Source organism: Populus euphratica, unplaced genomic scaffold, assembly GCF_000495115.2.
Source record: "Populus euphratica unplaced genomic scaffold, PopEup_1.0 scaffold13.1, whole genome shotgun sequence".
Classification (NCBI taxonomy): domain Eukaryota; kingdom Viridiplantae; phylum Streptophyta; class Magnoliopsida; order Malpighiales; family Salicaceae; genus Populus; species Populus euphratica.
Genome location: NW_011499872.1, coordinates 1,410,342 through 1,421,777, shown reverse-complemented (window position 1 = coordinate 1,421,777; position 11,436 = coordinate 1,410,342). Strand labels below are relative to the sequence as shown.

Sequence of the window (11,436 nt, the reverse complement as noted above, 5' to 3'; positions counted from 1 at the left end):
TCCTCTTCCGATCATCTACACAGCTTCTCAAGCCCGTGTAAACACATGCGAACCTGACTACAATGGCGACATGGTTTGATTAAGAACAACCTGAAATTATTTAGGCACGACATATATTTTGTTCGTTTCTCTTTTCTTCCCTCCTTTGTTATGATTTTCTGTTAGAGCAAGTTACCAGTTTCTCATGGAACTGCTAATTCGTAAGATTTCGAGGATATTAGATTAGGGCATTCAACCTGCTAAACATTTAACTTTTTATTTAGGTTAATATGGTGCCGTGGTGTTCAAACTTGTCAACTCTATTCTATCACCATGATTCTGTAACCTCTATTTCTCGTAAACTTCCATCAAATATAGAAGAAGAGAAAAAAGAGGGTGCAAGTACTGAATCAAAACTAGGCCAAGCTGGTGTCATGAGTCGTGTAACAATTTCTTGGATCAACCCAGTATTGAAGTTAGGTTATTCAAAACCACTGGTTCTTGAAGATATTCCCACACTCCTGGCTGAGGATGAATCCCAGGTAGCATATAAGAGATTCTCATACATATGGGGTTCTCTCAGTAGAGACTTCAACTCTAGTAATGCCAAAAACTTGCTTCTCCGAACCTTAGCTATAACTCAATGGAGAGAAAACTTATTTGTAGGTGTTTGTGCCTTGGTTAGGACAATTGCTGCCGTGGTATTGCCCTTATTTCTCTATGCCTTTGTGCAATACATAAAAAATGAGAGCAAAATCGCATCTAAAGGTTTGGTTCTTGTGGGATGCTTAGCAGTGATCAAGTTTATGGAGTCTTTATCCCAAAGGCACTGTTACTTCAACGCAAGGAGGTCTGGTTTGAGAATGAGATCAGCCATTATGGTAGCAATCTACCAAAAGCAGCTGATACTATCTACTTTAGGAAGGAAAAGGCACTCAACAGGTGAGATTATGAACTACATCGCATTTGATGCTTATCGGATGGGGGATACGTTGTGGTGGTTCCACAGGGCATGGAGTCTTGTTTTGCAGCTGTTTCTTTCAATTGGCATTATTTTCAAGGTTGTTGGTCTTGCTGCGCTACCTGGTCTAGTTCCCATCCTACTTGTCATCATTCTTGACATTCCCTTTGCTAAACTACATAAGAAGCATCAGTCCCAGTTCATGGTTGCACAAGAGGAACGACTGAGGGCCACCATGGAAGTTTTGAACAACATGAAAACCATCAAGTTGCAATCATGGGAAGATAAATTCAAAAGCAGGGTTGATTTTCTGAGAGGCACAGAATACAAATACTTGGCTAAAATGCAAGCTAAAAGGCCCTACACCACAGTTCTGTATTGGATGTCACCAACTATTGTCTCTGCAGTTGTCTTCATTGGATGTGTACTAATAAAAGGCACCCCATTGAACGCTGCGACAATATTCACAGTATTAGCAACTTTACGAGGTATGTCAGAGCCTATGAGGTGGATCCCCGAGTCACTTTCCTTCCTAATTCAAGCCAAGGTTTCAGTAGATCGCCTCAACACATTTTTGCTTGAAGATGAGCTCAACGTGGAGGAAATGCAAGTTTCATCAAAGAATTTAGACAAGAGCTCAAACAAATGTATTGAAATACAAGGAGGTAACTTTAGCTGGGAGCCGGAATCTGCTGTTCTAGCACTAAAAGATATCAACTTGGAGGTTAAAAGGGGGCAGAAAATTGCAATTTGTGGTCCAGTTGGTTCTGGTAAAACATCACTCCTATACGCTATTCTCAGAGAAATACCAAAAATAACCGGTTCAGTAAGTGTAAAAAACACCATGCTAACACTATGTACTTCATAGGAGATTCTAATGTCCTTTTCTTTCATTTTGATCGTGTGTTGTATTGTAGGTAAATGTGTTTGGATCCATTGCCTATGTTTCACAAGCACCTTGGATTCGGAGTGGAACCATTCGTGACAACATACTATGTGGAGAGCCAATGGATAGAACTAGATATGACATGGTTACAAAAGCATGTGCTTTAGATAAGGATATTAGCAGTTTCAACCATGGCGATCTCACGGAAATCGGTCAAAGAGGGAATAATTTGAGTGGTGGACAGAAACAGAGAATTCAACTTGCAAGGGCAGTCTACATAGATGCTGATATCTATATTCTCGATGACTCTTTAAGTGCAGTGGATGTCCATACAGCTGCAGTCCTTTCCAAAGTAAGAAGATAAATGTCATACTTTCTTAGAAGGCTAGAACCCGATATAAGCAAGAGTTTTGCTTTCACTGTGAATTATTATTGTATTAAGGAAACGATGCACTACACCTATCCTTTTAAGTTTTTGGATATTATGGGTCGTTATGGTAACAACAATAGGTTACTTACTTCCAAAGGTTTTAATTACAGAAATGTATATCGGCTGCTCTCAAAGACAAAACTGTTATTTTCGTGACGCATCACCTTGAGTTCCTCACAGAAGCTGACAAGATTCTGGTAATAGCTGTATTGTTATCATCATTTTAATTTGATGTTAGTAGTTTTAATTATGATGAAGACTCATCGTGAATTTCCTTCCAGGTTATGGAAGGTGGACAGATAATGCAGTCAGGAAGTTTTGAGGAATTGCTATCTGCTGGGACATCATTTGAACAGCTTGTGAATGCAGTCTCTGACTTGGTCTCTTCAGAACATGGAAAAAAAACTGAAACTCCAAACTCTAATGTAGATCAGTTCGAGGAGTCCAACGAGTGTTTCCCCTCTGAAGAAAACAATGATAGGGAGATTTTGGCATGTGACCAGTTAACAAAAGAAGAAGAGAGGGAGATCTTGGCAGGTGACCGGCTGACAAAAGTAGAGGAGAGGGAGATTGGCAAATTTGGGTTTAAACCACTTTTAGACTATCTTCGTGTATCCAAGGGCTCCCTTCTGTTCGGCTCAGTCATACTGTCCCGGATTGCCTTCTCCCTTTTTCAGGCTTGTGCAAGTTATTGGCTGGCACTAGCAATTCGAAATCCTAAAGTTTCCAACGGAATCTTAGTTGGAGTTTACACAGGAATTTCAATATCCAGTTGTCCTTTCGTATTTTTAAGGTCTTTATTAGGCGTCCTATTAGGATTGAATGCTTCAAAAGCGTTCTTCTCAGGTATCAATAAGTCATTGTTCGAAGCTCCCATGCATTTCTTTGACACAACTCCGGTTGGAAGGATATATACTCGGGTAAATAAGACCTCTATATAAGTTAGTGAGCTGCTGAAGTTTCTGTTGCTACTATTTATTTCATCATTTTCTGCTTTTGTTTGGGGTTTAGAGGACACACTTCTTGAAATACTAGACCTAGTGGCATGCATCTAAACTAAACATATTAGTAGAGACAAAAATTATCCCACCTTCATTATATACAAATGAGAATACCTAATTTTTCACTTGACATATAATGAAAACTTAATTGGTGGCATAAATCATGACATGATTTATATCCCATGTCTCCCCATCTTTATCTATAAATAGACACACTAAAGAGCTGAGGTCTAGAGTGAAAACACAAAGTGAAAAACAAGAGAGAAACAACAGTAGAAAGAGCTTGAGTGTAGAGTTGAGTTGAGAAGAGTTTTTTCTCCTCCTTTTTGTTTGTATTATTTCTTTGAGTGATTAATACAAACCAGTAGCTTCGTGAAGTAGGCAAGTTGCCGAACCACATAAATTTATGTGTGTTTAATTGCTTCAGTGAACTAACAACTAGTATTAGAGCTTGTTCTTGAAAAAAAAGGTGTTTGATCCAAACTCAAAAATCAAAGTTCTCAAAATGTGTTTTTGAACATACCATTGTGTAAAGAAAAATGAGACGAATCCACTGGTGAAAACCCGGTGAAGAATCGATATTCTACATGCCCGCACGCGCCAATACGGGTTAACTACAATACTGTCTACGTGCATCAACGCGCCACACGCACTCCACGCGTCTTCTTCGCCCGAATATCTGCAACTAAACCGGGTTGACCCGACACATCAACAGATAATTAACAGCTACAACATCAATTTTGCACAGTTAGCTGACACGACACCTGTCCACGTTAACAAAGACACGTCATACAGAAATCCACGTGGATTTGACACATCATCATATATGGGCTTATTTTGCTTACGTGTTTGACATGTCAACATACTGGGTTTTGATCTTATGCGACGCAACCAATATTCCTCCTGACACGTGGCTTTATTTGTAGCATCCAGTGTTCCAAAAGTTTGATTGATAAGATCTGAGCCATCCAAAGTCTAATTTGGGTGATTTCAGTGTCGTTTCCAATATTTTTGGCCATTTTAGACACATCAGTAAGGTCAGATTTGACAGATTCAAATCCAAGACATATTAAAAATGGAAGATGAAATAAAGGCTGCGAGAATTGAAAAATTTGATGGAATAGATTTTGGATATTGAAAAATATAAATTGAAGACTATCTATATAGGAAGAAACTCCATCTTCCTCTATTGCGGAGCAGACCAGAAAATATGCTAGAAGAAGATTGATAAATTCTTGATAGACAAGTTTTGGGCATTATGTTGGAATTGTGGCAAACCTGGTCATTTCATGAGGAGTTGCACAAAATCGAAAAAACCTAAAGCTAACTTTACAAACACTACTATAGATGAGGTACAAAATGCTTTGATTCTTGCTGTATAAAGTCCAATTGATGACTGGAACCTTGATTCTGGTGCTTCATTCCACTGTACACCACATCATGAAATGATGCAAAACTATGTTGCTAGAGATCACGGTGTAGTCTATTTAGCCGATGGACAACCAATGGATATTGTGGGTATAAGAGATGTGCAAATCAAGATAATGAATGGATCTATATGGAACTTGTAAAATGTAAGGCATGTTCTTGGACTAAAGAAGAAGTTGATCTCAGTCAGACAACTTGATGATAGTGGTCATTCAATCCTTTTTTCTAGAGGTATGTGGAAGGTATCAAAGGGAGCAATGATTTTGGCTCGTGGAAAGAAAATCGGTACCCTGTATATGACCACAAGATCTGCAAACATTATTGCCTCTACTGAAATAGAAAATCAGGCACAGCTATGGCACTGTAGACTTGGCCATATGAGTCAAAAGGGGATGAAGATACTTCAGTCAAAGGAAAAGCTGCCAGAGTTAAAAACATCTTGATCTAGATATTTGTGAAAGCTGTGTTCTTGGAAAACAGAAGAAGCTCAGTTTCTTAAAGGCTGACAGGACCTTAAGATCAAGAAAGCTAGAACTAGTACATATAGATTTATGGGGATCGTCTCCAATAGCATCTTTTGAAGGTTCTCGGTATTATGTGACTTTTATTGATGACTTTAGCAGAAAGATATGGTTCTACTTTTTGAAAAATAAATTTGATGTGTTTGAAACATTCAAGAAATGAAAGGCTATGGTTGAGACTAAATCAGGTCTGAAGTTGAAATGCTTAAGTTCTGATAATGAAGGAAAATACATTGATGAAGGTTTTAAAGAGTACTGCGCTGTCAAAAGTATCAGAATGGAAAAGATTGTTCTAGGCATGCCACAATAGAATGACATTACTGAACGGATAAACAGGACCATCAATGAATGAGCTAGAAGCATGAGGTTGCATTCTGAGTTACCTCAAATATTTTGGGTTAATGCAGTTCATGCTGCAATTTACTTGATCAACCGTGGACCATTAGTTCCTTTAAAGTTTAGATTGTACGAGGAAGTATGGAGAGGAAAAGAAGTACAACTCTCTCATTTAAAGGTCTGTAGGTGTGTTTTCTATGTGCATATAGATTCTGATGCTCGCAACAAGCTAGATGCCAAATCCAAGAAATGTTTCTTCATTGGCTATAGAGATGAAGAATTTGGATTCAATTTTAGGATGATCAGAATAGAAAGATTATCAAAAGCAGGAACGTGATCTTCAATGAGAAAGTTTTGTATAAAGACAGATCAAGTGTAGAAACAGATATGGCTGATTCAGATACAAGTCCACAAAAATCTAAATTCATAAGATTAGAAGGGCTTTCTGATATTACCGAGCAAAACAAAAATCAAGAATATTTACAAGAAGATTCAAGCACATATGTATCCACTACTACACAAGAAGATGTGGAGCCAGGTAAACCAACTATTCGCAAGTCTTTAAGGACTGTAAAGCCCCTACAATGGTTCACACTTCTACTAAATTATATTTTACTAATAGATGGTGGTGAATTACTAATTTATGAATAATCCTTATAAGATGGAAACTCGAGCAAGTGCGAGTTAGCCATAAAGGACGAGATGTAGTCGTTGTTAAAGAACAAGACTTGGGAGCTAACTACACTACCTAAAGGAAATAAGGCTTGCAAAACAAGTGGGTTTACAGAGTAAACATTGAGCATGACGGAAGTAAATGGTTTAAAGAAAAACTTGTTGTAAAAGGGTTTCAACAAAAAAAAAAAGGATTGACTAATCTAAGATATTTTCTCTAGTTGTGAAGCTCACAACAATCAGAGTTGTTCTGAGGATAGTAGCTGCAGAAAATTTATATCTTGAACAATTAGATGTAAAAACAATATTTTTTTATGGTAAATTAGAGGAAGACATTTACATGCAACAACTAGAGGAGTTTGCAATACAAGGAAAGGAGAACCAAGTCTGCAAGCTAAAGAAAAGCCTACATGGTTTAAAGTAAGCTCCAAGACAGTGGTATGAGAAGTTTGACAACTTCATGTGTATTTCAGCATACACAAGATGCCAAGCTAATCATTGTTGCTATGTCAAATATTTTGACAACTCCTATATCATTCTACTATTATATGTGGATGATATGTTAATTGTAGGATCTAGTATGGAAGAGATTGACAAGTTAAAACAACGGTTATCAAAATAGTTTGAAATAGAGGATCTGGGAGCTGCTAAACAAATATTTGGCATGAGAATCATCAGAGATAAAGACAAAGACATACTAAAACTTTTATAAACAGAGTATGTCAAGAAGGTTTTTAGCAGGTTTAGTATAGATAATGCTAAACCAGTAAGTACACCCCTGGAGAATCATTTCAAGCTTAGCAAAGACCAATCATAAAAAACTGAGCTAGAATATGGATATATGGATAAGATTCCATACGCCTCAACTATCGGCTTTTTGATATATACTATAGTCTGTACCAGACTAGACATTGGCCATGTAGTAGGAGTTGTAAACCGATATATAAGCAATCCTGGAAAGCAGTATTGGGAGGCGGTGAAATGGATTATGAAGTACTTAAAAGGTTTATCGGAGACATGTCTTACCTTCACAGCTAGTAGTTTGAAACTTGAAGGTTTTCTAGACGTTGATCTAGTAGGAGATGTTGATAGCAGAAAGAGTATTAAAGGATATATATACATTCTAGAAGGCACTGCTGTTTCTTGGAGTTCTACCTTGCAAAAGATAGTAACTCTTTCAACGACAGAAGCTGAATATGTTGCAGTCTCAGAATCTGTAAAAAAAATAGTATGGCTACAGAATTTTCTGAAAGAATTGGGCAAGATGAATAGAAAGGGTACTTTGTATATCGATAGTTAGAGTGCAATCTTCCTTGCCAAGAATCCAGCATTTCACTTTAGGACTAAACATATTCAGATCAAATATCACTTTATCTGACAATTGCTAGATGATAAATAACCACAACTAGAAAAGATCTGTGGAAGCAAGAATCCTGCTACTAGAAAAGATTTGTGGAAGTAAGAATCCTACTAACACGTTAACCAAATGAGTTATACTTGATAAACTGAAGTTGTGTAAAACTTCAATTGGTCTTCAAGGATAAAAGATAATTTCATTGTTTGTCTCTGAGTGGGAGATTGTTAGTGAAGATAAACATTATCCCACCTCCATTATATGCATGTGAGAATACTTAATCTCCCACTTGACATATAATAGAGGCTTAATTGGTGGTATAAATCATGGCATGATTTATGCCCCATATCTCTCCAACCTTATCTATAAATAGACACATTAAAGAGTTGAGGTGCAGAGTGGAAACATAAAGTGAAAAACAAGAGAGAGAGAGAGAGCAATAAAGAGAGCTTGAGTGTAGAGTTGAGTTAGGTTGAGAAGAGTTTTTTCTTTTTTTTTTATTTGTTTTATTTCTTTAAGTAATTAATATAAATTATTAGCTTCGTGGAGTAGACAAGTTATCAAACTACATAAATTTATATATATTTAATTGCTTGAATGACCCAATAAAACATTTTTAAAGAGAATCAGGGGAGCCTTAAAATTACGAACACAAAGCCAGTGGAAGTATTATAGTCAACGAAAGATTCATGTCAGGATGGTTCTATTCAAAGTCGAGATTTCAGCTGCTTTACATAATAGAGATAGAGGGCATGAGCATCCTATTCTGATACTTTGTAGCTCTTGCATTAATATTCTATTTCACAGGTTTCATCCGACATGAGCGCATTGGATCTTGACGTTCCTTCGAGCCTTGGCCACTTGATCTCTACCACATCTGACCTCCTTGTGACAATAGCTGTAATGGCCTCTGTCAATTGGCCAGTACTTATTGTATCCATTCCAGCTGTTATGGCTGCAATATATGCTCAGGTAAACTCCATATCTTGTTGCCGCGTCTGCTTAAATTATTTATTTTCTACAATGACCGTAATGTTCTTACATGGTTTGTGTACATAGGAATATTATGTATCGACAGCAAGAGAATTAATCAGAATTAACGGAACGACTAAAGCACCTATTATGAACTGTGCAGCCGAGACATCTCTTGGGGTGATCACCATTAGAGCTTTTAACATTAAGGACATCTTTTTCAAAAACTATCTCAAGCTCATTGACACAGATGCAAGTCTTTCTTTTCATTCTAATGCTGCCGTGGAGTGGTTGATTTTACGTGTAGAGACACTGCAGAATCTGATTGTACTAACTGCTGCACTTTTAATTGTTCTGCTTCCTAGCAAAAACCTACCAGGTAATTGAAATCAATGTGCATTTTTTATTTTAGCTCATAACAAAGTGAGATCAATAAGAAGATTTTGTGATATTTTGAAGGGTTTGTGGGACTGTGTCTTTCTTATGCCCTATCTCTGAATAGTACCCAAGTGCTCATGACTCGCTGCTATTGCGAATTGTCAAACTATATTGTATCTGTTGAAAGGATCAAGCAATTCATGTGCATAGCCCCAGAACCTCCTGCAATTGTTGAAGGAATGAGACCGCCTTCTTCGTGGCCCGCTTATGGAAGAATAGAGTTGCATGATCTGAAGGTATGGAAGAACAAATTCAAATTCTTCGGTTTCTTACAGGAAAGACTAAACTCATATTCTCATTTTTCGGTTCCCTGGCAATGAAAGATACGATATCGGCCAAATGCTCCTCTAGTTCTCAAGGGAATCACTTGCACAATCATGGAAGGGACTAGAGTCGGAGTTGTCGGAAGAACCGGAAGTGGCAAGACTACATTAATCAGTGCTTTGTTTAGATTAGTAGAGCCAGAAAGCGGGAGAATTCACATAGATGGACTTGATATCTGCAATATGGGGCTGAAGGATTTAAGAACAAAGCTTAGTATAATTCCTCAAGAGCCAACTCTTTTCAAGGGAAGTGTTAGGTTTAACTTGGATCCGCTAGGACAGTACCCTGATAATGAAATATGGGAGGTAAGCTCAATTTTGTTCTAGTTCTTGTAATGTTCTATGTGAAACTAGATTCAGATTATCTGACAGAAAATATTTCTAAAACATAACACTGGTCCTTCAATTCAAGACTACAGAGAAATGCCAGCTTAAAGATACAATCAGCAGTCTTCCTAACCTTTTGGATTCACCAGGTAAACGTAGGAGAAACAACTTATCAGTTGCATTGCAACCCAAATCATTGTAAATCTCTCAAAATTACTAGTTCGATGGTTTTACTTGTCGGCAGTTAGTGATGAGGGGGAGAATTGGAGTATTGGGCAGCGTCAACTTCTCTGTCTCGGGAGAGTTCTGCTTAGAAGGAACAGAATTATGGTGTTAGATGAAGCAACTGCTTCAATTGACGCGGCCACAGATGTCATTTTGGAAGGAATCATAAGGCAAGAGTTCTCAGGATGCACTGTGATAACAATAGCTCACAGAGTCCCCACAGTGATAGACAGTAACATGGTCATGGTCCTCTCGGATGGTAATATTCCCAGCTTACATCCCTCCTTCAGCAGTAACGTGCATGTATACATGCCCGATATTGCATATAACGCAGAATTTAATGATTTCTGACAATGTTTCTTGGTCTTTGATGCTGGGTCTCCTGTACTTGTAGGGGAAATTGTGGAGTTTGACGTGCCTTCAAAGCTTATGGAAACAGACTCGTCCTTTTCTAAGCTCGTGGCTGAATACTGGTCCATTTGCAATAGAAACTCTCTGCAGAGTTCCCGCAGTCTTCAAAGAAATTCCCAGACAATCTAGCTTGTAGAAGTTCCGAACTTGATTATCGGAGGAAGAACTCGAAGGGAAAGGACCCGAGCACTAATATGCAGCTTAAGGCTTCTTCCCAGGCCTCAGCCATCTATCTAGGGACATGTTTTCCTCTGCAAGCAATGTTCTTGTATTCCTATGGTTTTTTTATCAGTTCCATGTAGACTGCTTCTCCTTCAGGAGCCGTTGATTAATTAATATGTTCCTTCCTTTTCTTTCATATTTTTTAAATTGTTAACTTCTTCTTCTTCTTCTTCTTCTTTTAAATAAGAATTAATCTTGTTAATTGTTTTTTTTGTAATTTCATAATACTTCAGAATTATTAAGGGAATAATTGCAATGCGTCATTAAGGGAATGCAGCTTTGTTGAAACTTGACTGACTTCTACAAGCAAATTCTTCTTGCATGTAAACTACAGATCGACTACCCATTCTGCTTTGTGAGCTGATATCTCCTCTGTGAACCAGGAACATTAAGGCATGGATGCTCCAATTCGGTAATCTCTGCTGAGATTTTCATTATCATTTTGGATGATCCAATTTGGTAATCTCTGCTAAGATATCCAGTATCAGTCCTGACTAAAGAAGTTGCTGCCCTGTGGAAGCAAAAGGATTTAATTACAATAGAATTGTCGAATCATTTGTAAAAATAATCTTCTTTCCTTGGATGTAAGCACGTAACTTCAAAGCAAGCAATCAAATTTCTAAATAGCTGCAATCATTTTTTCTCTTCAGTCCTGATAAATGCAACTTCGGTATAAAAAAACAAAGCATGACGCACAGCAGATACCAAAGAGTTGATCATTCTATAAGGTAACTTGCCTTGACTGATTATAACCCCATACTATTTACGAGAATAGATAATTCTGGTTTTATCCCTACGAACTCTGGGTGCTTCAAAGTCAGATCCTCATTAGTCTAGAGTCATCTCCAAACAGAGCATGAAATTTAATTAACCTCATGGTTGTTGTGCTTTAACACTTTCTTTTTTTAAAAAAAACAAACTTCAAGGTTGCAGAGCAGATCACTCACTAG

General features: G+C 37.6%; 1 protein-coding gene and 1 long non-coding RNA gene across 5 annotated transcripts; one reads left to right on the top strand and one right to left on the bottom strand.

The window, feature by feature from the left end:
- The first annotated feature begins 7 nt into the window (after positions 1-7).
- On the top strand, positions 8-10,602 carry LOC105127601 (ABC transporter C family member 8-like). 4 transcript variants are annotated; one of them, XM_011028960.1, is made up of 12 exons: positions 8-196; positions 230-1,766; positions 1,858-2,178; positions 2,367-2,453; positions 2,538-3,176; positions 8,376-8,540; positions 8,628-8,919; positions 9,000-9,214; positions 9,302-9,607; positions 9,714-9,777; positions 9,873-10,112; positions 10,248-10,602. In XM_011028960.1, exons 2-12 carry the CDS (start codon positions 270-272, stop codon positions 10,391-10,393), a joined length of 3,972 nt encoding a protein of 1,323 aa, XP_011027262.1. In that variant the 5' UTR covers positions 8-196; positions 230-269; the 3' UTR covers positions 10,394-10,602. The 4 variants fall into 4 exon arrangements, with proteins under 4 accessions (XP_011027262.1, XP_011027261.1, XP_011027263.1 ...); XM_011028961.1 differs by having other exon boundaries at positions 19-104; positions 264-1,766; XM_011028959.1 differs by having other exon boundaries at positions 8-1,766.
- Positions 10,535-11,122, bottom strand: LOC105127603 (uncharacterized). Its single transcript, XR_842668.1, has 3 exons — positions 10,830-11,122; positions 10,785-10,786; positions 10,535-10,607 (listed from the first exon to the last, which is right to left on the bottom strand). It is a non-coding gene; the product is annotated as an uncharacterized LOC105127603 (long non-coding RNA).
- Positions 11,123-11,436: the final 314 nt, after the last annotated feature.

Excerpts from the sequence above, each read along its gene's own strand:
- LOC105127601 (XM_011028960.1), top strand. The coding sequence starts at position 270 with ATGGTGCCGTGGTGTTCAAACTTGTCAACTCTATTCTATCACCATGAT. Across the intron at positions 8,541-8,627 it reads TGGCTGCAATATATGCTCAG|GAATATTATGTATCGACAGC; the intron begins GTAAACTCCATA and ends TTGTGTACATAG. Across the intron at positions 9,215-9,301 it reads TAGAGTTGCATGATCTGAAG|ATACGATATCGGCCAAATGC; the intron begins GTATGGAAGAAC and ends TGGCAATGAAAG.